General features: G+C 44.1%; 1 protein-coding gene across 1 annotated transcript in view; it reads right to left on the bottom strand.

Moving 5' to 3' along the window:
- LOC128310286 (cadherin-87A) overlaps positions 1 to 27,414 on the bottom strand; it is a 59,731-nt gene that overhangs the window by 6,311 nt on the left and 26,006 nt on the right. Inside the window, exons 3-10 of the mRNA XM_053046890.1 lie at positions 21,181 to 21,324; positions 16,904 to 18,702; positions 16,657 to 16,786; positions 16,238 to 16,361; positions 15,108 to 15,168; positions 10,692 to 11,145; positions 10,486 to 10,590; positions 2,095 to 2,263 (exon numbers count right to left, since the gene is read on the bottom strand). Of these exons, the coding sequence (XP_052902850.1) occupies positions 2,095 to 2,263; positions 10,486 to 10,590; positions 10,692 to 11,145; positions 15,108 to 15,168; positions 16,238 to 16,361; positions 16,657 to 16,786; positions 16,904 to 18,702; positions 21,181 to 21,324 (2,986 nt within the window). The remainder of the gene's footprint in view (positions 1 to 2,094; positions 2,264 to 10,485; positions 10,591 to 10,691; positions 11,146 to 15,107; positions 15,169 to 16,237; positions 16,362 to 16,656; positions 16,787 to 16,903; positions 18,703 to 21,180; positions 21,325 to 27,414) is intronic.

Genomic DNA, 27,414 nt, shown 5'->3' with positions numbered 1-27,414 from the left:
GAAGCTAATGTACGATTCAGTCGAATGCGATTGTTTTGGGTTTTGTTTTTGCTCCCTATTGATCGATTAGGTAATTCTAATTGTTTCATTTCGTATCGAAAACATTTTGTTCTCTATTTATTTTTAACTATGCCTTTCAAAGTATGTGACTAATCTTCCTATCTGTAATAAAGTGTTAATTCAAATTTTTGCATTATTCAAACTCCATTTTTGTATGATCTCGAACACTAATCACGCATTTGTGAAATGCATTATCATCTAATCATTTAAATTTTGTCATATTTCGCAAAATATCATTGCTGGCTTTGAGTGTTACTTGAATGCACCCTTTTTTTGAATGCATTATACTTAAAATATACAGTGTTTTTTTAGCCTCTTCAAACGATTTCGACAAAGTTTTCATAAACATGAACTCTGGCGAAAATGTACGAAACGAACCCTCTTGGAATGAAAATGATGAAGCCTGGAAACTGAATATCTATTTTTAGAAATATTTTTAGAATCACATCATGATACCATTGATGGGATTATTTTAAAAGTTACTACATCAATAATACGCTGTGCTCAATTACTCAATAATTTCTACTATAAATCCATGTCAGTTCGCCATGCAATGGAGTTGAGTTTCATTTTTACGCAATAACGTCCGTTTGCGTATGAACATAAGTTTGCATCGCGATATTGTATCGATAAGGTGCAACCAAATAGAATAAAGCAGTTCGATTTATTAAAAATCAATTCAATTTTAATTTTAATGAAAAGCTTTAACATTTTCTAACTACACTTATGTAGATTTCTATGAAGATATGCTCACGTTAGCACGAATTGGTAAAAGTTAACAAATGTTTTGGTTGTTAACATTGGAAATGAAAGTATTTATATACTTTACAATGCAAACCCCTTACGGTCTTAGTATTAATAATGAACAGATAAGTTGATCTAGAGTAAAAAAAATCCCTAAATAATAATAAATTTGCTAAAGAAATGATAAAATTATCCTAAACCGCAAAGATTCTCACAATTTTTAAAGAATAATGGATGTGAGAGTGCACTAAGCACTTTATAGTTCAAGCTTACATATATTTTAGTTTTAAGAATTCAATCTTCTAGCTCACTTTTAAATGATTTAAGCTTTAGAAAATGGAAATGGAATTTTGGCGTCCTGCGCCAAAATCAGATTTCTAAGACAAACAGGGTACGCGTATCCACAGCTAATTCCCAGATGTATTTAGTTGCTAATTCTGGGCCACTTATGCTGCGTTGCCGCGGTTAACTAATAAATTTAAAAACAAACAAAATTAGCTCCCCAGCATTGTTGCCATAACAATCAATGCTTCGTAGGTAATATGTCTCAATGCACCAGTCAGTTCCGCACCTAACAGCGTGAAGCGTTCAATGGACAATCGGAACTAATTAAACCGATTAACTAACCCCAGCTTTCCATTGACGCTCGGTCGGGAAGCCGTTTGGTGACATTATACACATTACTAATTTATTGTTTCAGTTAGTCTTGTGTGAAGGTCTATTCCACGGGCACGGAAGCGGGAAACGTGTGGTCTTCCTCATTACACTCGCGGCAGGAAACAGATGCACGTTCAAATGACAATTATGGAAGTTAAATTTACGATGCACCTTTACCGGGCTGGTTGCGGTGATAAGACGGAAGCTTACACAGCACTGCAAGGATGCAAGGTGTCCGTGCCCTGTGCCACCGGAGTGTAAACGCATCCTGGCAGTATTCAATAAATAATCGATAAATGGTCAACAGGCAAACTGCAGCACTAACGCACAGCCGACCGAGCGTTAAGTCACGCAGAATGATTTCCTTATCTTATCACCGGCCTGTTAATGGTTCCTGTCCCACACTGATAGTGCCTGCTGCGGTTGGCCATGCCATCCAGATGTATTTTCAAAGACCCGGTAAGCTTTGTCAAGAATCAATATAACACCCCTGCCCGGTTCTGGCGTCCCCGGGTCGTTCGAACTCTGTACGAACGCATCCCATCACTGTCGCTTTGTCTCGTTGCGTGTGGTGTTGGTTTTTGCACAACGACACCTAGTTAAAGGCATCCCGGGCATCAGGCCGGCTCTTACCTGTGGTGTTGTGAATCTCGAAAAAGCTGTTTTCCGTCATCCGGTACTCGGCAATCGTTGAGTCGGCATCTGTTGCTTGCACCGTTGTCAGGATGGTGCCGATTGGCTGCTCCTCTACCACTTGGTACTGGTAGTGCGGATTCTCCGGTGTCCATGGTGGTGCAAAGAGCTACCGATGGCGGTCGGCGATCATGAAACGAAACGATCGAAAGGCAAGGTACGAGGTTAGACGGCCATGTGCGAAGATGATGAGAACAGTAACGGAATGCACCGAAGATGGATTGACAAATGGTTGAAACGTAGCCACGTCACCTTAAGTAATATAATAAATTTCCACACAAATTTATGCATGCACACATGCACGCCTCATTTACCGGCTCTCGGATTTCGACTTCGTCCGGCGGCGGGGTAGAAATACCTGATGCAGTTGCGGGAGCGGACTGCCCGCACCGGAATGTGTGCTCATCCGGCACGGGTGGCCCTTTCGGTAGGTGCTATCGATACGGGGAACTTCACACAGCATTCACCAGCACACGATCGCTGTCATCATTGTGCCTCTGCTGACAGCAATAAACTGTGAATAATGGCCTGGAAAAGCCATCAAGCAGACTGTGACGGAATGGCAAGAAATATGCCGGTACCACAGCACGGGCGCAACGAGAATGTCGTCCAAGACGTGGCACCCTGGCAGGCACCGCAGACACCGGCACCGGGGGTGTGGTAGAAAAAGTCCTTCCTTTGGTCGAAGAGCGGTCGAGCGTTTGGTGCGGAAAGATATCACAAATAAACGACGGCACAGACTCGCAGCATAAATCAAGGAACTTCCCCACCGTACCATTCAGTGACTGGTTGCATTGTAAACCACAGCCAAGTGTATGCAGCATTGGATTGAATGTCGGGGAGTGGTCTTGAGATGGATTGCGATAGTGTTCTAGTTCAAGATTGTTTCTTTTCTTCAACCACGCACGACTTCGGGCTGCCTATTTACAATCATAAGTAAGGGTTCTGTTTCGGGTTTTTATTTCTATTAAAATGTTTTCCTGATTTTTATCAAAGAAAACATTTTTTTTTATTATCGTTAGAACGGTCAGGTCTTATATCTTCAAAGAAAACAATTAAACAAAGCAAAAGATGATTTAAAGTCATACACCACAGAGAACTTTCAGGACATCAAATATTCCTGCTACAAATTGTGGCATTGTTGTGTGACTTTGCAATCACATCTTTTACAGTAAACAAATAATATACCAATCAACCACCACAATACATATTGCACACCGAACACCCGAAACATGACCCCTCGCACCATCGCTGGCACTGCAATTTCCGATAAGTGACCCTGCTCCGACACATCCCAATTCCGTAATGGCACATGGTATATACAAAGAAGTGGTCCACACCGGACGTCCTGAACGAGGTACACCATCAAGCCATTCTTTGGACGCGTCAAAAACATGGAACTCTTCAATGTTTTCGTCAACCCGTCAGTTGTGATGGTTCGTGTGCACCGAACGACATGTTACCAGAAACAGCTCCCAACCAATACTTGGTTAGCCCCCGGAGGGTTTCACAATTCAGCAGCGGTGCCGTTACTGCTGATGCTCCCGGAGGAATGTTCCATTGACACGCTGAGAACATCCGATCGCTGCTGCTGCTGCTGGATGCAATCGAAAGGATGAGTGCTTGTGTTTTTTGCCTTCCGTTAAGTTTTCCATTTCATTCCCAACCACCCGGCCCACCTCCTAGTGGCAACAAACACTGCGAACGAGCAGTACAACACAGACACACACACACACACACACGTCTGCTTGTCCATTTGTCTGCTGCAACATTGACAAAGACAAATCCTGAATACGTTGTTGCATGCAAAAGGGAAGCTGAAGATCTATTGTGCCCGGATGGGAAAGAAATAGCAACAGTGCTGAGAAAACACGACTCATCGCCGGGTAACGACAGTTTTTGTTTTTTCCGGACGGAATTGACAGCATTGTGATTTGCATTTGCAACGGAAGTAAATCATCGAAACGATTTGTCGGAATGGGTTTTTGCTCCAGAGCGGATTGAATACGAATATATTTACTTTTTTCCTCTCCCCATTCCTTCCGATTGTGTGAACTGTCTGGAACAATAAAAACTGAATGGAAGAATTTTTATTGAAATAACGAGATATGTTTTTTTGGTTCGATGATAGATTGTATGATTTGTACGGATTTCAAGTATAAGATTTATTAGCAATCAAATTTGCATCTTTTAAGCAATATGTCCGAGCTGTTTTTCTTGAATATAAAATTTGTTGTGGCGTACTTAAATTCAACATAGACACATAGACATATTCACATAAATACGGAAAGCAAAAAAACAAAATCTACATTAACACAATCGTAAAAATAGGTAAAGAATACATTGAATGAAAATTTATGAAATTTACTTTATTTTATTTAATAGGAAAAACACAGTCAAATAAATAATTTAATCACATGTGCAGAGTAAAAATTCTTCGGAAGTGTCATGGAGGCGCCCAGTCGTTTTCAGTAGATAATTGTGTCCAAGAGATACAGTTTTGGAAAGCGCTTGCAAAGTATCAGACTTTATCACTATTATGAATCTGATCAAATGCCTATGCAGACACTGGAACCTTGCTGTCGTTCGGTTTCATCGAAACCGTGCCTCGGCGAACCTAAATTTAAGCTCGAACTAATGCCCGGGTCCTTCCTTATCCGTCGTTCAGGCAACGTTCCATACTACAAACGGTACCATACTACAGCCAAAACGCTGTTAAACACTGATAATTGCCTTATCATTTATGCAAATGATACACCCTACAGTCGGATGGAGCAGGCACGCACGCCCCGGTGAAATATATTAACTCACTTATTGCCCAAAAATGCCACCAGTAGCGCTGCTGCACAAGGCTTCCGGTGCCCAACCCGGTCCTGCTGGACGTGTCTCGCGGACGGCAACGGTTTCAGCGTAACCGAGCCCAACACTCAAATTGACAGCCCGGGCTCCTGTTGTACCGGGATTTCCAAGTAGGATTTGATCGGATTTGGGACATGGTGTGGTCCCAGTGGTGCGCCAAGGAACGATACGAAACCGGGTGGGGTGGTTTTGCATCATCCGGCACGCTTGACACGCAGTGAAGTAGTTTTGCAGCAGTGACAACAAATTAGATTCCAACCTCCATACCCCCTCTCCCAAACGCCAATCGATTGAGTTCTCGTGTTTCTCGTGGGAAAGTGTACCGGTTGTGAAGGATCGGCGTGAAATGTATAAAGTTGGGTGGCGTGCGGCTGGCTTTAGTCTGACTTTAAAACGACTGGCTTATGAAAGGCAACGATACACGCGCACTACAAAAGCTACGAGACTCAGCTTTACGTGGGGGTTCTTGTATGTTTGGCTTTTATCACTGCTAATTTTAAACGGATTAGCTACAGAGCTGCAGAGCTGCAGAGATGATTTCATAATTATTAATGTGATGTCTGTGACGGGTGTGTGCGAGCTCATACCCCGTGGGGAGTGGTAGAATTTGATTACGCTTGTGAAGAAAGCATGGGCGAATTGAACGGAAAACCACACTGCGAGATAGCAATTAAAAGTGACACGATGTGAATCGAGCAACTTGAACAACGGCGAAACTGAGGACCTCACCTTGTACGATGCCTTTCGCACATCGTTACACACACGGTACCGATGCCGGCTTACACGACAGTGATGTGGGTCTGGTGTAGCGATGAACGAGGATAAAGATGGGTTCTTAAGAAAATTCCATTATTTTGCAGCCACTGCCGATACCAACGGCAAAGCAAACCTAGTGGCTGTCGAACGATCCCACAGCCTGCTATGAAAGGGAGAAGTTGCGAACGAGAACATTAATTATTCACCATTGAATGATTCTGACGGACACCAAGCAAGACATTCGGATGAGCTCGTGTACAAACATGGCATCGATTGAAAATGTTACCCTAGAACGGCCACCATTCTAATATCCCGGAACATTCCTGGCAAACCCTTAATTCCTGGTACGGGGTTTTGCTTCATGTACGATTTCAAAAACCCCAACCAACCTCACCGGGTGGGTAAAGCCCATAATCGTATTATCATTAAAATGCCCTCATCTTACTGCTATTGTTCTTGGTCAGGGTGGGTCCGGGTTTTGGCACCATCCCCGTACAACCGTCATCCCATCACTGCAAAAGCACTGTGGAAGCAATTCCCCCATAGAGAACCCATGCTTCCGGTATCAGCAGATAGCATTGAAGCGACCTTAGCCCTCAAACATTTGGCCACCACAAACCGGGCGCATTACTCAACCCTTTCCCCCATCGTACGGGGGGTGCAGGTCGTTTGAGATTTTGGATATATTTTTACTCCCAAGGTATATGCTACGCCATTTCTGGTACCAGGTCGGGGCCACCATGCATGAGTGCTGGCATACAGTTGTGCCCACAGAGGAAGGGACTCGGGGTTTGGCAAATCTCGAGAGAGTTTTGTTTGAATTAATTACAGAACGTCGATGAAAGAGTCTTCATCTAGTACGTTCTGGTGTACCGGGAATGATTGTTCTTCGTCCCATCCATAAAGAGGAAAGATAAGTGCTGGCAAGAGGAGGTCATTTTTTTCCCCCGATTGCTTGGAAATTTATCCCATCGGTAGTAGATATTGGTACAGCTAGTGTGCCTACAAGGATTTAAAGTAAATCCTGCATGCCCCTTACACATTTAATTCTACTGTGAAACGAATTCAACGTCACGTCTTCTATCGTTACAACAAAAGGGAACAAATGATAAGTACCATTCCCCTGGTGGCTTCGGATAGAACTATTTGCTTTAAGGGAACTTTTCCACCGGCACGAAGAAAACCAGCTCATGACGTCCCCGTGAACGTGCTGACTGCAGACGATATTCGTAGTGTGCCTTATCACGCCGAGAGATCAGCGGTGGCTCAGAACTACTTTCAGATCAGAATGTGCAGGTAGAGTTGTGCAATGCGATATCGTTTTGCACCAGTCTCGGCGTAGATTGCATCACTGCACATATGTTTCGAACCGGGCCGGAGACACACTTCAACATATTAACGCCACCATCGCCACTTCCGGCGTCACATAACAAACGGAGGATTAGTGCGAAGCTTGCCGTGTGAATGCGGCAAGCCATTCCCGTCTATCCCACGCTATAGTAAGACTTTTCACCTGTGCTATGAAGCACTTTCCAGCACAATTTTCATGCGTCAGTACCGCCATCGCACCATGTCTTCTTATAAAGGGGTTTTCTTTGGTTTAACGTGAATATACGGACGACCTCTCCGACCAACTCGTTCTCACTGTCTACCACCATTACTTAACCTCTCTGACCGAAACAGTAATTAACGGAAGTGGTGTGAAGTAACCTCGGTTACGGATATTCACAAGAGTCACTCGGAAGAAGGTTGCCGCTTCTCGATGTCATTGGTTTAATTTAGCTCATCTGAAGTAGCGAAAATAAAACCGACCCTGGATGCATCCACGGTCCGACCTCGCGACCTCGAAAGGTGCCAGTGTTGGTTCAGCGTGTCGAAAAGTCGACAGTGGAAGAAAACAACAACGACAACAACAAAAACCCCACGCAGACAATCTGACTTCTTGTGCGGGTATCATCATCTTTGCGCGGTCGTAGTCATACGGCGGACAAATCCTTTCCGTAAATGGAGAACCTTGTGCGCTATCACGTTCCACTTTAATGGGTTCACTAGATGGGTGGCTCGGGAGGGTCTTGTACGAGCGAATAGAGAGCTTTGCCCTGCATAGTATCTTCCTTGCCGGTAGCTTTTTCATTTCCACTCGGTGAAGATGACAGCCCACCCATCCCCAGGGGGTGAAGGGAAAGATCGTGGAGACGCGATTTGTCTTGATACAGTCTTAATAGAGCACGCAAGAACGAGCACAGGGCGGATGTTTTTAAAACCGTGCAACGTAAATGTCCCTGCCCACTACTACCCCTTTGCCATGTAGAAGTGTTCCTCGATGCGATGCGATGCTTTCCTGTTCGCTCTTTTTTTGTTACCAAATGCATCGCATAAGCGTGTACTATCAGGTTCGAGAAAGTGAGAACCCAACCAGGGCATAGCATTGGAATATTTTCCCATAATTCCTCGGGATGGCGAAAAATCCGCTGCTGCGAAGAGTTCATCATTGCCACCACGTTGCGCGCCCGCACACATACACTCACAGCAGAAAACAGAGTGGTGGATCGGTCGGGAAAAAAACCGAAACAACAAAATCAACGCAAAACAAAAAATGGCGCGATGAAAGAAAGCGAAAAGCGATGCAATTTTTCTTCCCGGTGGAATGTCCATGCCGGGGGGGGACATCGTTCCCTCCCCAACACGCTGCTAGCGAAATGAGAAATGGTGAGAAACGGAATGTTCTCCCATCCGATGGCGAGTGGCAACAAGACGGCGTAAACCACTGCGTCCGGAATAAATTGCTTCATTATATGGTGCCTGGCCGTGCTCTCGTGTTCTACGCTGTTCTTTTACTTTTAATATATAAACTGGCACTGGATTGCACACTGGTTCGTTTTTTTCCCCCAGTGCTTTTCATGAAGGAGCGGTGAGCAATGTAAACAGGGATAAAACCGAGCTTTCCCACATTAAAACAATACGCGCAAACTTACGCGTGCTGCGTTGGGCGTGGGTTTAGGATGGGACGCAAAGAGCTGATGCACATCCCAGCTGCACCGTCACGTGATGCATGAAAATGGTTAAATCGTTTTTTTTTATTTTGTTTAGTGACTGAAGATAATTGTTCGGCCGATGTAGTTTAGTGGTAGTGGCGCCGGTTCTCACACGCCAAGGACTAATCTCGCATCCTTTGTACGAAAAACTGAGTCTCAAGCTATGGCAATTGAAGCTCTATTAATACACTAATAAAATTCGCTGAACTAGCTAGCTCAGCCAAACCCAACTTTACACCTTCATTTCGATACCTCCGTTGATTGGTTTAACTAATGGGCATTAATACAAATAAATGGATCCCGATTCTACATTTATTTGCTAACTTCTTAACCATTATTTGATAACCTTAACCAGAATGTTGTTAACTTTGTAAGAAAGTTTTGTTTTTAGAATGCTTTGTTGAGGAAACAAATTCTTGGCTTTTTGGTTCAGAGTTTAACATAAAAAAGCCTCAAATATGGTTAACAAAAGGAGCACGAAAATAATAATCTTGTTATACGTAGCTTACTTCCCTGGCAATATTGTGTTCGATCGAGAACTTCTCCTTCTACGGTCGTATTATCGAAACCAACGGCCATATTCTTATCAATCGTAAAAGTATGCCCAACATTTTTATAACTATTCCAATACTATGATTCCAAATGTAAAAGATGAAAAGTTTGCATGTATCAGCTTGCTATGTTTAAGGCAGGATAAAACATTATTATTAAACAAACATCACAAGGTTTTATAAGGGATTTTTCCAAAGAGATAAAATCATAAAATATTTATGAAATCAAAAGCGTTATATAATCAAACTTTTTTTTTATAACAAATACTATTCATGGATGAGAGTTTGTTGATTGTTCGTACCATCTTTCTTATCATCTTTTAGAATTCTACAAACGGCATGAAAAGCAAACGTGTTTATAGCAATACAAATTCTCAGTACCTCGTACATATCCGGAAGATTTGTGAAACCGTACGAGCTGCATATTGCGTACACGTGGAACAGCATATTGAGCAACCGATAACGATTGGAATCGATAGTTAGGGAATGGAGAGAAAAAAAAATCACAACTCTACCCATTATACATCGACGCGAGAGTGATCCATTTTCCTGCAATGCCGTTCCAGCTACCCCCAACAAACCGTTCACCATTTCCTGAGCGCTCTACTAACTTTTATGTGACGCTCCGTACTCGCGGAACCGGATAGCACTAATGCCAATCGAGTGTGAAAATTATATGCATCCCATTGCACAACACGCTAACGAACTTTATTTCTTCGGAAAGTAGCAACCATGCATTAAGCGTTGTAGGCAGCGAGACTATTTATACCCGCGTCGGAACACCGAATGCCAGGTTCTAACCGAGTTCCTTAAAAGCACTAGCGCGAGAAAAACATCCACACGGACGATATCGCTATGCAATTTGCAAATCAATCGATCATATTTTGCGTCACCGGGGGAATTTCACTCAACTCGATATTTTACTGCCAACCTCCGTTGCGTTTGTGGCGCAATTCATTTGCAATTCTCTTTCGCGTCGAGCGTCGAGTCGCACGCTATACCACATGATCCGGAGCACTACTAGCTAATGTTTTGTCCCGTGTTAATGGAAATGATCAAGATTTTTCCACACAAACAGCGTGAAGCTTTGCGTGTATATATTTTTGCTGCACTCATGAGATTGCACTTACCGGTGGCTCTTCGTTCACGTCCGTAATTGTGATAATGAGTAATCCTTCGCCCTGTTGAATCGATGGAGCCGTCGTATCCGTGACGAGTACGGTGATACGGATGACCTGGATGTGTGTGTGTTTTTTTTTCGGACAACAGTAGCATGCCACGAACAAGTTTGAAAAATTAGTAATTGAAGCTTATTGCACAGCAAAGCGCTACTTACCGCAAAGCTATCCCGGAGCAAACGCCGATTAACGTACACCTTGCCCGAACGATCGATCATAAACATATCCTTGAAGTCTTCCATCTCGCCGACCTCCTTCCCGTTCTTGTCCACCGCCGTAATCGGTTCCGTAGCGGCATAGTCCAGCGATTCGCTCGAGGCCACATCCGGATCAACGGCCACGAGCGTGTGGACCAGCGTCCCAATCGGTGCGTCCTCGCTCACCTCGGCCCGTTGCGTTGTGGGCGTAAAGTACGGTGCCTTATCGTTGCTGTTGATGATGCTCACCGTCAGCATTGTCGTGCCGGATAGGCTCGGTGTGCCCGAGTCCGAGGCAACGATCTCCATCTGGTACGTGTTGCGCCGATCGTAGTCTAGCTTGCGTGCGATGCTCACCACACCGGTCGTATTGTCGATGGTAAAGTCATCGAAGCTACCCTGCTGGATGCGATATCTGCAATGGGACAATCCACGCAAAAAAGGGTCACTCAAATTAACCACCCCAATCAAAGCAAATAAACGCGTAAAGCTGGCATAGAACAACAAACCACCAAAGCCCGAGTGTAGACCTCGTTAAGGGGAGGGGGTGTCTTTTTTCCAACCCCACTATTGCCCAGGGCGGAATCTTCGGCGCGTCTACAAATTTACCGATCTCACCTTTATTACATTAACGAATGCAATTAGAGAACAAAACGGAACCGTCGGCAAATTGAAAGTGAGTAGCGAATTTCAAATCGACTTGTGCCGAAACCGTTTGCATATTTAATGAGGATTTCGAGGGGGGGTGCTGCTAGCCTAATTAAAATTCAACAAGATGTGCCATCTTGCCCCACGGGAACGGTGGCACACAAAGCAGCAAAAGAAGCAGCAGGGCAAGACTAAAAGAAACAAAATCAAGCCAAGAAAACTGATCTAATTAATGATCTGAGGTTGCAGCACGGAAAGCATATTATTCTAGCAGGTAGAAGGGTAGGAATGCAGGATGTCGTTTTTTTTTTTGCTCCATCGTCCCAATCGACTGCAAATCGAAAAATATTCCAATGCTTTATGTTTCACACCACAGCACGGGCACGGATTTAGACTCAAAAATTCATTACTACGGAATCTGCTCCTGAACTGTTCCCAACGCAGCAACAAAACCAGCTTTACAGCTAAAAGCATTCTGCTCGTAATGTAACCCTTTACGCGGAAAACCTATAAAAAGTTTTACATTTTCTTTTTAACTACCCACTGACGGACACGGCGTTCATCGTTCATCAAAGTTTCCCAGGAACGCTTCAGCACTACGCAACGCCCAGCTCGCAAGAGTTCTCGCATTAAATGATATTATCTAAAGCCCCAACCATCGCTAGCATCGGCAGGTGGAAGCTTTCAAGCTTTTCGAGGTAATCAAAACGCGCACATACAATTCAGGTCGACGGTCAGCGATGAAAAGCAGGTCGGTAATGATGGACGTTTGCAAAGCTTCATTCTTCCTGCCCAGTTTTGCGCAACATTATTCCCATCTTGTTTTTTTTTTCTTGCTTTAATCTTATTTAACCCGCTAATTCTGGTGCCCTTGCAATCCGTGCAAGGCCGCCGGTTCATCATCGGTTTACCCTTGGAAAAGGGATTTATCCCTCTTTATGATCGGTATTTTTCCGAACGATGCCGCGCTCGCACGAAAATCCTTTCGTGGGCCGTTCCAATTTGTTCCATTTCTCGTAAATCTAAACAAGAATTTGATTAAAATTTAACGTAATTTATGCGAACAAACTCGCCGCTGGGTGAGCGGACTTACTGTAGCAACCGGACAACGGTGTGCGCTGTGCGCTGTCTGAACGTCGATGTAGTAGGCTCTAGTACCTCTCTTTTTCCTCTCTCTCTCTCTCTCTCTCTCTCTCACTCTCTCTCTCTCTCTCTCTCTCTCTCTCTCTCGCTCTCTCTCTGTGCAGGTTTGATTCGACCCACTCAATTACGTGAAGCCTCGGTGCACCTGTAGTATCTGCGCTTCATTTTTCGCTTCCATTTCATTTCATAGCTCACGTTGCGCTCGATCGTACAATTTGTTTGCTTGTTTGTTCATCGTTCGGGTGATGGTACATTTTTTATTGTTTTCCGCTCACCCTCATCCCTTCCGTTCTGTACTTTGTTTTTTTTTTTTTGGGGCAATTTTCCACTGCACAACATACCCGGGGTCGGTGTATGCAGATGCGAATTTTTAAACATGCTTTCCGCTGGGTATTGATTTTACAGCAACTGCAACAGCGGAATCGATGCTCGAGCATCGGTTTACCGATACCTGGGCCGCTTCTGCTGCCCCTTTTCCTGGCCACTTTCCCCCTAACCGGTGTACACCGAAAACCGTGTTGTCGCTTGTACCGGTATCCGGATTGCATCCGGTTAGCAAATAGTCCAAACATGTTGCAATGTCTGTACGAAACACGGGTAATATTGTATGTTGTGAAATAATTACCAAATGGTTGCATGATTTGCGACCCGGTACACATATTACCCGGACCCAAGCGTACAAAGCGTGTTTGTAATTATGAAACTTTTGCTACACGACATGATTTATTTGATATTGAGAAATTAATTTTAATTCTGCTTTTTTTCAATTACGTTTTAAAACATTTTTTCGTGAACTTTCCAAAGTAATAAAGTCTTTATTAGTTCATTTTATTAATCATACTTAGTATCATGGGTGGATCAAGCACCCAACAAGCTAAGCGGCCACCAGTAGTAGTATAAAGTCAAGTAATTATGCGATGTCTCCGCACGGAGCGCTGTTTTTGACAGTGATTGCGCAAACTGAAGAGAAGGACCGTTGTAAGGGACCGTTCGTCCAACACGGGGACCTAGAGAAGGAAAGTTCGTTCCGAACATAGCGCAAAATAGCGATAGTGCACCGTTGGGTCCTGGACAGAGGAGGCGTGATAGGTCGAAATTAAGATGGAGTCATGGCGTTCGCTTTCTCATGAGGTAGACTAAGAACGGGAATTGGCCGGTGTATAGCGCCGGAAAAGTAAGTAAGTAAAATTGTTGGAACGTGTCTTATCAAACTCTATTTTCCATGAAATCAGTAGTTTTTATCTGAAAACTAAGTCTAATATAACATGGTCTGCAATTATTGGACTGTTAATTATCCGGCGCTAAAATCGTTTCAGGATGTTGACTTGTACTAGGTAACAGGTGTAGCTAGCTGTTAAATCCTGCTGTTTGTGTTTTAAACCTGAAGCTATATAATATTGAAGTTTTGCTAATTTATTTTGATACGTTTATTTAATAATGGTGTTTGAACGTTTTTTTTCTTCGTTTTAAAGGTCAAAACAGGACCTTAACCTCCACTGTTTAATACGCTTTTTCGAGTGATTCAAGTACCGTTCACTTACCACAGCTAATTAAGACGAGATTAAGGCAATCCTTGAGGCAATCCTTATTAAAAAAAAAGAAAGACCATAACTTGTATGGAGAAAAAATATTGTTGGCCAGTAACATTAAACCGATGAACGACCGGAATGAGTATTTAACCGATGTTTTAACCATTCGCTTTGTGTATTTCCGGTCTCTCTCTCGGTGTAATCAATACCATGAACTTTCCCATTTGCAATAAACACCATCATCTTCATCATCATAACCATCATCATGGCTGTCGTTCACCCGACCCAGACTCCGGTGCCGTGGTCGGGGTGGTATGGTGTTCATGCATTCCTGATCCAAAGCTTGCCTTCCTGAAGCTACCGGAGTGGCGGAAACGGAAGCGAATAAAATGGACATTGATGTCGTTTTGCAACCCAACCGGAGCGGCATGCTACGGTTCTCGGTACGGAAGCTGTGCGACGCAAGAGGAGAAATTGAAAAGTATCGATGAAGTAGTATCGAGCAACGTCAGTAGCTTGGCTGCCTCGGTATGGAGTGGCAGTATGAATAAATAAAGGTAAAACAAGGAAAGGTTTAGGTCATATATTCGCCTTTACAGCATAACCTTTTTCATGCCCCCGTACCCCGGTCATCACCCGCACATCCCCGCACAGTGATTGGATCGCTTCCGTTCATGATCGAACGATTTTCTCCTGGCTTGTTCCATCCGGCTTCCAACGAGATTTCCTTCGGCACATGAACCCGACGACTCTCAATCCGTTTCTTCATTTCTGCTGGCGGCAGTCGAAGAAGCGGCATTCGGAAGGGGAACCGGGTTTGAAAACACGGGTAAAGCAGGATAAAATAATCAAGTTATTCTAAAAATTTATTTTTATAGCCCTCGAACCAGTGCACAACGACAGGCCCAGGACCGGTCGGGCCGACCGATACAATCGATCGAATATTGGTTATAGGTCTTTTCTCGTTCGGATCGATTCCAGTATTGCTGGGGAAACAAAACCACCCCTTTCGGGATACAGTTCGGGAAGCGTGGTGTAAACGAAATTTAAAATTTACCTGATCTCCGCATTTATGCCGGTATCCAAATCGATGGCTTGTAAGCGCTCAACTATGGTTCCTGGAAAATTGAATGAGAAACAGAAAAGAAATGGAAGAATAAAATCAATTATTTGGATTACCTAGACTTAACAGGACTAACGACGAGGGAAGAGTAAAATGGATAAATGTGTTTGTAAACAACAGCAAATATTATGTTAACATATGTAGGATCTCACGAAAGAAGTGAGAATTGGCTAGAACTGTACCATTCTTGCTCGAAAATGTTCTAAACCTTGTGTAGCGTACCGCCAATTCCCAATGTTCAATTGAATTAAAGCTAAAACTGTATTGTGTAATTAAATCGAAATATTATGACACTGCTACAACCATCTTCAATATTCAACACTCATTGGACGACTGTCACAGGCAACAGAAAACACAATACCGCATCCGTCGATCAGACACAATAACTACGGAACGTTGATGTTAAGTAAACTTGATGCTACTTTTAGCATTAACCGCACCGCCGAAACGAAGACGAAGGACAAAATTGATTCGAGCGGCGGTACACAGATAAATCTCGATCGATACCCATGCGGATCCGAGCAGCACGAACCACATGGCACCCAATAACGCTCGATTGGATTAATAGCTTTCGACGAGTGCTTTGATGAGTAAAGTCCAATAATACCGTGACAACGGGGAACGAGACGAAAATGTTGATAAACTCAAGTTGTTTACAAATTCATACGGCAGTGGTTTTCGAATGTAACCGCCAATTTCATTCAACCGTATGGTGAAACATTAATAATCAATATTTTGATAGGTAAGCTCGCCTTATTTCAGCATTGTTTCCACAACGGAGTCGACTCGTCAGACTCGTACTCCCAAGTACCGTTCACAGTTGGGACAAGATTCAACTTCGCCCGATCGAGTAAGCACTGGTGGGAAAACTTTCTGCTCCGAATGACACACAGCAGACAGTGAACTTAAATACTTTGACCAAAGAGACCACTTCGTGTCCCCTTTCGCTTTGTTTTCCCATCATACGGCAAGCATTATTATGGACACCATTAGACACCGCCCTCGTTTGGTCACCGTTGGAAGCATCCCCAGTAAGACGAGGGACAACGAGCGAAACAACTTACCGATTGGAAAGTTTTCCTCGATCGAGGTGAGATAGTTTTCCCGAGCAAACTGCGGTGCGTGGTTATTAACATCTCGGATGGTGATGTTCACATTGCAGAGCGTCGTGTACAGCCCGTCGGTAGCCTGAAACAGAAGCGCAAGGTTAGAAATAGTTCAAAACGATCCGAAACACGGTAAGGTATTATCGATGTTTTTGTCTCCCGCTTTGCGTTTCGATGGCAGCATCACTAGTGGCAACTCGGTCGGTCATGCTCAAACGACCGTGCAGAAAATGTTAATCAAGAGGAATTTCTAATTAGATATAGTAATGACCCGGTAGGGACTGAGGGCGCTCACTGTCCGTGTAGCCACACGGGTGTGGTGAGGTCACCGTAACAGCACCCTGGAGAAGGTTAACATTAGCAGGAAATGGACTCACCTCGACGCCAAAGAACACATTTTCCGACTTCAGATGGTTCACATCGAGCGCAACCGATTTCGATATCGTCAGCTGGCCGGTGCGTTTATCGATTTCGAAATGCCGCGTGACGGCCTCGTTACCGATGATGCTGCGGAATGAAGCGATAAGGCAAACAGGGAATGCCGGTTCGAATAAATAGATTGACTCGTATGTACTCCGCGTTCCGCAAACCCCAATCAAAGAGAGGGGTCGCACCAGTACTTACCGGTAGTTGATTTCGGAAACGACATCCGGATCCCGTGCCCTAATGATGAGCGGTGGCTCGAACACGGCCGCACCTTCGTCGACCGATGCCCGGTAGAGTGGGCTTTCGCACACCGGCGGCGAATCGTTTGCATCGAGCAAACTGATGCGTACCGATACGACGGATGTTTGCCCACGGCCTTCGTCGTCGGTCGCCCGGTAGGAAAGGTAGTACACCGATTGGGTTTCGTAGTCCAAACAGGGCGCCTTACCCGGGCCAACCGGTTGCCGCGGGTGTTGTATATCGTTCGTGTGCAGCGGCTCGATGTGGGCCGTGGTCGGCGGGTCCGGGCCGTCCGACGCGTCCACCGTCGTCGATTCGAAGCTATCGTACAGTGTCGATATTGTCGGCGGTGCGATTACGTTGACGTCGTGAAACTCGTTTGATTCGCCACTGTTGACAATGCGGTACGTCATGTACTCGACGCCCCGGGCCGACGCGTTCAGCTGGTTCCGGTCCGGATAGTCGCGCTGCAGATCGGAAAGGGTCGGTATTTGGCGGCGGCGTCGCCGCACCACCAATCCATCCGCCGGTTGCGAACCGGCCACCGGCACCGGACAATCGGCCACCGAGATGGCACCGGTAATGGCGTCCACGGCAAACAGCTCCGAACCCGTGCCGGACAGCGAGTACCGTATGCCCTGATCGCCGTACAGACCCGAATCTAGATCCCGCGCCGTGATCGTCGCTATCAGATGCCCCGGATGGGCCGTCTCGGATACGGTCGTGGAGTAGGAATCCTGCTCGAAGATGGGCCTATTATCGTTCGCATCCGTTATTGACACGGTGAGCGTGGCCGTCGACGATAGCTTCGGGTGCGTTCTGGTCTCTTCCGCTATCAGCAGCACGATGAACTTGCGCTGGTTCGGATTCTCGTAGTCGAGTGTGCCATTGGCGACGCGGATGCTTATCTGCGACGAGCCCGTGACCAGCTTCGGTTCGACGTCGAACACGTTCGAGACGTCGTTGAGGCGAAGCGAAAATTCCGCATTCTCGCCCACGTCCGGGTCGCGCACACTGATCTCCAGCGGCAGCGGCGTACCCGGTGCGGTGTTTTCCGACAGCGACACAAAGTACTCCGTTTTGTTGAACATCGGCGGTGAATCATTCACGTCGCGTATCGTTATTGATGCTTGGGTGGTGGCGACCGTCAGATTGTCGTTCCCAGGTACGCCATCCACCACCTCGCGAGCTTTAACCGTGAGTATGATTAGTCCGGTATCATCCGGCAGTGCTTCCTTGTCGAGCGGTTTCGCCGTGCGCAGCTCACCGGTGTGTTTGTCCAGCAGGAAGTAATCCATCGGATTCGTCACCAGCTCATACACTATCTTGCGCGGCTGACCACGATCACCGTCGCGCGCTTGAATCACCATCACCAGCGTACCGATTGGACTGTCCTCGTTGATGACCGCGGCCAGCGAACCCTGGAACACGGGCGGTGCATTCTGGACGTCGCGCACATGAATCTCCAGCCCGGCGGAAGCATTGTACAGCCCATCGCTAGCATCCAGCAGCACCTGGTAGATCATCCGATCGTTGTAGTCGAGCGGTTCCTTCAGTACCACCGCCGCCGTCAACCGATCCTGCTGACTCTCCGTCACCTCGATGGCAAACTTTTCGCATGCGTCCGGATTCTGTGGCTGCGGTATGCAGGATACGTCCAGGTTTTCCCCGACCGTGTCCCGGTCCGTTACGAGAATGCCGTCGAATATGGTGGTACCGGGTTGAGCATTTTCCAGCACTTCCGTCTCGTACGGTACCTACGCGCCGACGGGAGATGTTAAACACGAAAAAAAAAACAAAACATGAAAAACGACCGTCCAGTGGGGATTACAATCTTTTCCATTAAAATTACAATTCAATTCGCCCTCGTCCTCGTCCAGCTTAATTGCTGACCCTCATTACCCATCCCCCGGGCTGGCATTCCGGGGGAAAAGGGGTAAAGTAAACCAACCCAAATGCCGCCCCAAATGCCGCAACAACTGGACACTAGCAACGATGACTAGATAGCAAACGAACTGGAAGGTCCAATCGAACGTACCGACCATCCCCCGGTGGAGTGTAAAATGTTTGCATTCCAAAGTTTAAATTAGTTCGAAATACCGAAACGGGTTTGCAGTCTTCTCCGACACTTTTCGTTCGGTTTCAGATTCTTCCTGCCGTACCCGGCACAGCAAACGTACCACTGGACCGTCCGCAGTACGAGAACTGAGGTCGAAAAAGGAGATTAATCATCCCGAGCATATAACACTCCTTCCCCCGTACCAGGGCAAAGTGTTACTCTATTTACTGTCTCTTGCCGCTCGGCGTTCGCTCGGTCGTTCGGTCGTTGTGTGGAAGCTACAGAAAATATCACCACACTTTGGAGTTTGGGCACACAGGAACAAAATAGTTACGAAGCACGAAAGCAGTAGCAGCAGCGAAAGCAAAAAAAAACAGCGCGTACGTCCACCAGATCGGGAGAGTTTATTGAAATTGTTTAAAATGGGAAACTTTTCCTATTTATTATTACACAACACGAAACTAATTTCACTTCAATGAGTTCACCGTCACAGTTGGTGTCGGTCCGGTTTTCGTCAACGGACCAGATTCCTTGCTCCGGCGTGAGCTTTTTACTCCCGGGAGTGCATCTTCACCGCGTCGCTGTCCGCAAACCGTATCTTGCGGTTAGCTTCACGAACTAACGAGTTACCGGGAAAGCTGTTTTTATCACACCCACCAACCAAAGCTAGCGCGAAAGTTACCGTGATGAAAATGGAGGGGGGGGGGGGGGGGGGGGCAAAAAGTGGAAAGTGATAGATGGCTAACAGAGTAAACAGTGTAAAAGGAATAACAGTGAGAATATAAGTCCCCATGGCAACATACCGCGAGTAATGAGAAAATTTACTCTTTTAACGAAGATTCGCTAAGCGGTCCGGTGAAAAAGAGCATGACATATCTAACCTTCCATCTGCTATGGTTTGATGATTACTTTGACTCTACTGCAACTAACAGCGGCATGTAGTGACTAATTTCTTTAAAACTAACACTCGATGGCAAGTTGACAAATTGAGAACTTTTTATTACTTGTCAACTGTCAACAAATGCAAAAATAACAAATCGAGTACTATACATATAAACGTTAAATTATGCTGATTGTTAAAAAGACGATTGAAAGTTAATCAAACTACAAATTTTCTACTTTGTATTCAACAAAGCTTGAGCTTCAGGATATACGATCAAATATTCCAAATTTTACCATCAACGTACTGACGGATTGCGAAATCACTGCTTGAGAAGTAAACCCATTCTCATGCAATTTATTTATTTTCGAATATTAAAACGCTTTTTCCTCTAACAATCGATGTGGAAATCGATGAAACAAATTTTAACGAAAATCTATACACCGAATGACTTAAAATTTTAAACACATACTCTTTCCCCAATTTACTAGCATGACTCTAGCGACAAACCAGATGTCTAAAATATAAATGTTTAGCTAAATGGCAAACATTTATTATCTTTAAAAATATAAACTATTCATCAAATACCAGGAAGTAACAAAAAATAACCTCCTGAACGAGGACTTCTTAACTGGGGGTTTTAACACGAACGGTCCGGGAAAAAATCCTTCCCCCCAAATTCCAATCCCCCCATACACAGGACAGGAGCTACGGGTAATTAAAGTCACAGAAAGCCAGAAGTGGTAGGTCTAGACCTCTTGAGGCTGTTGTACCGATAAAGAAGAAGAACCTCTTAAACAACACTTTAATTTGATTAACGGGATTTTATATTGACAAGAGGATAAAATGCCGGGTGTATAATAACACTAAAGTAATTTATAAAAAATCACATGTGTTAACGTGTTTGTGAGCTAAATGTTAACCGCATATAAATTTGATACAAGTACAGTATTAAATAAGCTCAATGATTTTAATTATTGTTCAATTAATTTATAACAATACCAATAGTGCAATAGTGCTATTTCAGGAATGCAAATAATATTTCAACCATTTGTTGAAATCAATTTGATATATTCCTTCCTTTAAAAAAATCTATAAAATGACTGTTCCTTCATTGTATTTATTATACAAATACATAACACATATACTTGAATCTAAAACAAAGAATATACCCACTTTGTGTCTGTAGCATTATTCTGTTTAATTACCCACATTTATATCAACTATGAAATAGAATCTTAAAAAGTTTGCAACGTTTCGTGAAAAGCAAATTATGAAATCAATAGGAAAACTTACGTTCTGAAACTCCGGTGGGTTATCATTCTCGTCCAGCACAATGATAGTGATCGGAACGTTGACGATGTTATCATTCTCTGACTCAATGCCGGTGGTGCTAACTCGATCTCGAATCGAAACCGAGAAGGATAGCGTATCCTGCGCCTAAAGTAAGCAAAAAAGAAAGGACGAAAAGGGAAGATAAATAAATACAATGCACGAAAAACAGAAATGTAGCTTATAGTAACATCCAGAACAGGAACACTATTCGCAGATGTCGCACTAAGAACTGTGAGACAATGGTACAGTAATGGAATGTATCGTCCCGAAACCTTTTTGAATCCCCTATCCTTGAACTCACAAAACAGTCAATACTGCGCTCGATAATGTTCAATGCTTCACTTGCACTCATGTTGACTGTCGGTGAAAATTTGAGCCACGATCGAAACATCGGACGACTTGCCGACACTGCTTTGTTTGGCGGTCTTGTGTACCGCTGCTGAAACGGATATTGTTTTTACTTCCGTTTGATGTGATGTGTTTGTCGAATCGAGTATTTATTTATGTTCGTTTCGTACCGACGAATTTCAATGTCGGGTGGTTTGCTGTGTTCCGTTTTCCGCGCCTATTCTGCACCCCGGCTGATGGCCACCGGTAAAGTGAGGCTGGCCCCCGTTTTGACCGTGCATTAAATCGACGTAGGCCAAGCAGAATTGTATGGTAATCAAATAGGTACAAAAGCATCCCCTGCCACGTGACTCCATCGACCGCTTCGGAAAGCGAATGTGGTAAAAGAAAATCAACATTCGGGGAAAAACGGCATAGTACACAAATGTTTGATTTTTTTCTGAAACAAACAACGCCAAGCAAAAAATAAATCCCCCAAAAGATGCAAACAGAATGAATAATTTTGTTTATGCAGGATGTATATTTTTGAGAGCGAAATTTGAAACAAAAAACAACCTCCCTCAAAATGCGTTCAATGCGTGATCGGTGAAAACTGATGGCCAGGTAGGAACCTCCTGGTCACGAACGCTTTTACTCATAATCTGTCCACCGTGCAATTGTGTTTGATTTTTGCCTTTAGCAATATTTATATCGCCCAACTCCAATCAGCTCAGGTGCTCTGCATAGCAAATAGAACGTGTATCATTATTGTGCCACCAGCAAGGAGACCGCTTGAGCTCGCGCCCAAGTTTGTGGATAGGCCGTGATCAAAAGCCAACGTACCGATACGGATAGTGCTAAATTCGATCGCTGACTCGCGGCATGACTCGGTATCCATACAACAGGCAATAACAAAAAAAAACGGGGACAGACAAAATAATCATACCGTGCGCAGTGGACGGGCATACCTAAAAAAAAACGAGCGAATAAAAAACAAAAACACAGGAAAAAGGAAGGAAATTTCATCTATGAAATGGAATAGATGCAAACGCACTGCCCGTCATGATAGTGCTTCGGGCGAATGCATTTGCAAAGTGCAATTGAATTTTTGTGTGTGTGCAACAACGTAAAGAAGCGAGAGAAGAAATGGAATTTTGCTTTTTTCCACAACGCTACAGTACTGAACGCTGCAAATTCGGATCGTATATTGCAATCTGCATTTTTGGCTTGCCCTTATTAAGTTTTTGTGCGTATTTACGTTCACGACACATTCGTTTGCACTCGCCATACTCGCCATGGCGCAGGCCAGTACGGTTTGCTATCCTAACATAACATGGATGACGCGCAATGCTTCATCGCCCATGCTCGAGTGCATGAATGGCAAAGCATGAGCAGAATCAGCAGCAGCAGCAACAGTAGCATCTCCATCATCATCATCATCAAATAGAGCTAGAAAAACTCTGGTGCACTGGAACGTCCGAAATGGGTAGCAGCAACAGCCAAACTAACAAAAAAAAAACTCCACCATTCATAACATTCTTTCTCCATTGATCTGATGTGTTTGATAAAATGTTTCCCTTTTTTTTTTGCTTCTCTAACTTTGATTCTAGTAAAGGATAGCACAATCGTGCTAATACCAACGAAAGGTGTCTACGGCGTGACAAGCAGTCGGGTACGTACGACTGGCAAATAACATACCAACACGATCGAACGAAGCGTCAGCATCGCTATGAAGTTAAATAAATTTATCTATCCAATATTGAATTTTCACTCTACGTCCGTTTCGCTGTCAGTCCCATTGACCTCGGAGCAAACATTAGCGTTGCAAGATGTCGTGCTGCCCCGAAAAAAGAACGGGCTGCTGCTTGTATTCAGCGCACGTTGGGCATTTGCCATTTTAAAAGTCCAAAACAAGTATCCAAAAGTCTAGACAAAAAAACGATTTTAAAAGATTCTATCTGATCGGGTCTGATTGGGATCTGAGAACGAAGCAATCAAAGTTAGAATTTGTGACAAAAATTCAAAAAAGTTGGAGATTTTAGCAAAACGTCAACTGGTTTAGTAATAAATCATTTTTAATGATTGATTAGTAGCAGCAGTATGTAACAATATATGAAAATTACTTTACTTAACTTTAAAACAAGAACAATCATTTTAATCAAGTAACTGTCAGTCAGTAACTGTCAGTAAAAGTCTCGAACTAAGTTAAAAGTTGTTTTTTTCTAACTTTACAACTTTCTGTTAATATTTTAAATTTTTAATGGATTTGATTTTATAAGATGAAGTGTTACAAATACTGCACCTAAATGAGTTTGACAGGAGATTTATTTAAACAAGTTTCTCCCAAAGAAGATTAAACATGGTAAAATGTACTGCGGTAGCAGTGCGGTAGCTTTAATTTTTTGTGTTTGTGTTTTACAAAATAGACAAACGAGAGCACAGAAACAATAATATTGTTTCAAGAGTTTTGAACACAGACAGACTTTTTCATGCACTCTTTCTACGAATTTATACAATTCATTTCAAAGACTATTACCACAATTTAGGAGTTATCATAGTTATTGATGATGTATAGCCACAAAAGATTATTTCATCCTTACAATTGTTTGTAACTTCCCGCTGTGCAGTGCCACAAGGCTCGAACATTCTATTTTCTCTCATTTATTGTTTGCCACGAGCGAAAATTATCCCATCATTCGACATTTCGAATTTCGGCCAAACGGGCAACAACAAAATTGGACATTTTTACACATTTCGTTTTTTTTATCGAACATCGTATCGGACTGGTGACGCCCGGATAGGAAAGAGAGTTCCGTTCCTCTCCCATGCTGGCCATAACTTAATTACCTGTGTGCCGAATCACTCGATTATTTTCATACTTGCCTAGACGGGCGCAAGCTTATGATGAAGGGGAAAAAAGAGGTACCGGCGACACTGGATTCCATCGATGGACGTGCCACATACAAGCGCACATCCGATCAATTCACTCAACAGCGCGCGAAAGCATCCATTCAGCCATTTAATCAATTTTATAAACTTACATCACACGCTGCCGAACCGGAGTTCAACGTCTCGCCGTACTAAATTGGCCAAACGGAACGAAGTCTTGTCTAAACCATCGGACAAGGACATCGACAAGGGCAGATCCGCGAAGACACACACGCACACACAGAGACTGTTCTGAGTGATTCTTTTTTGTTTTGCCCTTCTCGTTAGATGGTACGGAAAAAAAGAGGAAATAAAAAGAAGCGTACATGTGAAGATATTTTTCGGTGCCACCGGATACCACCGGTTCAGGGAGGGAAAAATGGAACCGATCGGCAAACGGCTGCAAAACACACACACACACACACCCACTCGCAGGCAGAGCCACCAGACAACATTTGTCTGCGTCGTGGGAACGGGTAAGCGAAAATGCTATTCGCATGTTTCGGCAACCTTTTTGCGCTACTGGTGAGTTGTCGATATTAATTTTATTTTCCAATTTATTGATCCTTTTTCTTTTCTTTTTTTTTTACAAGAACCCACCCAAATCGAATTCTCGTCCATGCCATTGAACTGTTTTCGCTGTGCCTGTACCGTGCGGTTCCTGGGCAGCTTTTGCTGTTTTGATCTGCAGAAGTAGTTTTTATGTTTTCCTTTTTTTTTTGGTTTTTGGTTTCGGTTTAGGCCAGTCTGCCACTAAGATTATGGACGAGTGTGGCTAAAATACAGCGCTAGCGGCAGAGTGTGCCGTAAGGGTAAGTGCTTTTTATTTCTGCTCTTCAGCTCAACCAATCTCAACCATCTACTCAAACGGTACAACATGGGGCTCTGGTAACAATGGTTTCTTGCGCTACAGGGGCAATATACAATCCTAGGTACCTTCCGAAAAGATCGAAATAGCATTTCGAACCGGCCGGAAGTAGCATTACCACGTAAATCTCATGCTCATCCAGCTCTGGAGCATCCGGCTTCCGGAAACACCACATTCACCGGATCAACGCTTGACTTTATGTGTACCTTCATTTTGTTTCTGTTTCAGCTACACGCTTACACTCCGGCATGCATGCATGATCGCATTGTTTTCTTTCCGAAAATGGAAATAACCGGAGGTCATTTACATTAGCCCTAATCCAGAAGCGCAAGGATTAGTTGCTACAGAATTATTGTGCTAGAAACGAAATCATCTGTCCTTCTAGCAAAGATTGTTTCGATCGAGTTTACATTCCTACTCTCAGCTTAGTTTAAGGTAATTCTGTCCTTTTTCGTACGAACCACGTCCTACGAAAGGGCAAAATATATTCCTTAAATTATCAAACCACTACAAAATCTTCATGTACAACGCCGTATCATTTCCGTGCTCATGTCATGATTGATGATGCATAGCTTGCGTGGCTCGGTGTTTAAATTTGTTACATTCCCGACCCCGGCCAAGCGTACATTCCCGGTGTGGCACGTGCACGTTCAACAGGAACCACTGCACATTCTATGCCGATTACTGGAATCCCAGCAAAGCAAAGCGGAACCAGAACAGAATTCTATTCCCCTTCGCCGATGCCCGATGTAAAAGACCACCGGTTTAACCTCAGCATCTTTCACCGAACGACGATGCTCCGTCGCATTTGGGAATATTCCCCGAGATGGAATTCCGCTCCCGGTGGACAGGAATTCGCTTCTGCTCTGTTGTGGCAAACCTTCCCAATGGGTTTTATCCTGCGTCTCCACCCTGTTTGCCATCCCTTTTCCATCCTACCATCCCTGCCTGCATTTCGAATCTTGTCCCTTTCCTATTGCTTTTGTTTCCCGCAAGCTCCCGCAAGAGTCGATTTCGAACGGTGGGCGAGATTTTTGTTTCTCTGTTTGTGCAGTTGCTTGGCCCGATACACACCATCCGTATTCGCCGCCGTAAAACGTGCACTTCACGAAGATTATCGCCTAGAGGGTTCGAGGGCTGCGAGCAATCTGAACACCCGGGATGTTCCTACCGAACAGCCTCCGGCACAACGTAAACCGTTCAATAAACGAAACATTTGCTTTTCCATCAGGTTATTTCAACAGTTTCAAGCTTTCATTGTTGCCATTGTTTCCGGCAGGTTGCGTAATATGTTGCCTAAAGCGTCATCGCTAAGAGCAGGCCGCTTCGAGCAGAAAAAATGCAACCCAACAGGGAGGAAAATTGTTCTTAGTGCGATCACACAATGGTTCACTCCATTAGGGAATCGGACAGAGCAGCACGAACACCAACAGGGATGTTGCAATGGATCGTGGAAGTATGAGTGCAATTATTTAGGGATGATCCGTGTCCCTGGCTAATAGTCTGAGGTTACCAGTGACTGGTGGGGAACTTTTGCTTTGAGATGTATCGGTTTTTTTGTTTTTGTTTTGCTTCGGCCAATCGAATGGTGCGAACTCGTGTACAGGATTGAAGGATTAACTCCGGCCGGAAATGGTTTCTCCTCGTAAAATGGTTATCCTGGTTGTTATTCGTGGTAAAGCAATTAGACAGCACGCTCGTTGGATCGGCTCGTCTGAGGATGTCTTAAGATATGTTGGGTTTTTATTTTCTCGAACAAGACTTGTGTACTCAGACAATATTACCATCATAGAATAAATGTTAGGTGTATTTTGTCTAAAGTTCTATAATTTGTTTATAGTATAGTCATTTGTTGGCATCCTTCACACAATTATGATGTATTATAACGAATGATGCAGTTAAATCAGTCTGAGTATTTAAAAGTTGAAAATGGGGTTCATTTCAAGTGCATATAAAGTTCTATCGGAACAACTTTACTGTAAGAAGAAAAACCAATCCATTCGAGACTAACAAAAGCTTTACAAGTGTCTTATCGTCTTATCAACTTAAGATGATAAATGCTCTTCGGAGAT

Source organism: Anopheles moucheti, chromosome 2 (genome assembly GCF_943734755.1).
Source record: "Anopheles moucheti chromosome 2, idAnoMoucSN_F20_07, whole genome shotgun sequence".
NCBI classification, from domain to species: Eukaryota; Metazoa; Arthropoda; class Insecta; order Diptera; family Culicidae; genus Anopheles; species Anopheles moucheti.
The sequence above is the reverse complement of the archived record's forward strand: the minus strand, read 5'-3'. Positions and strand labels throughout refer to the sequence as shown.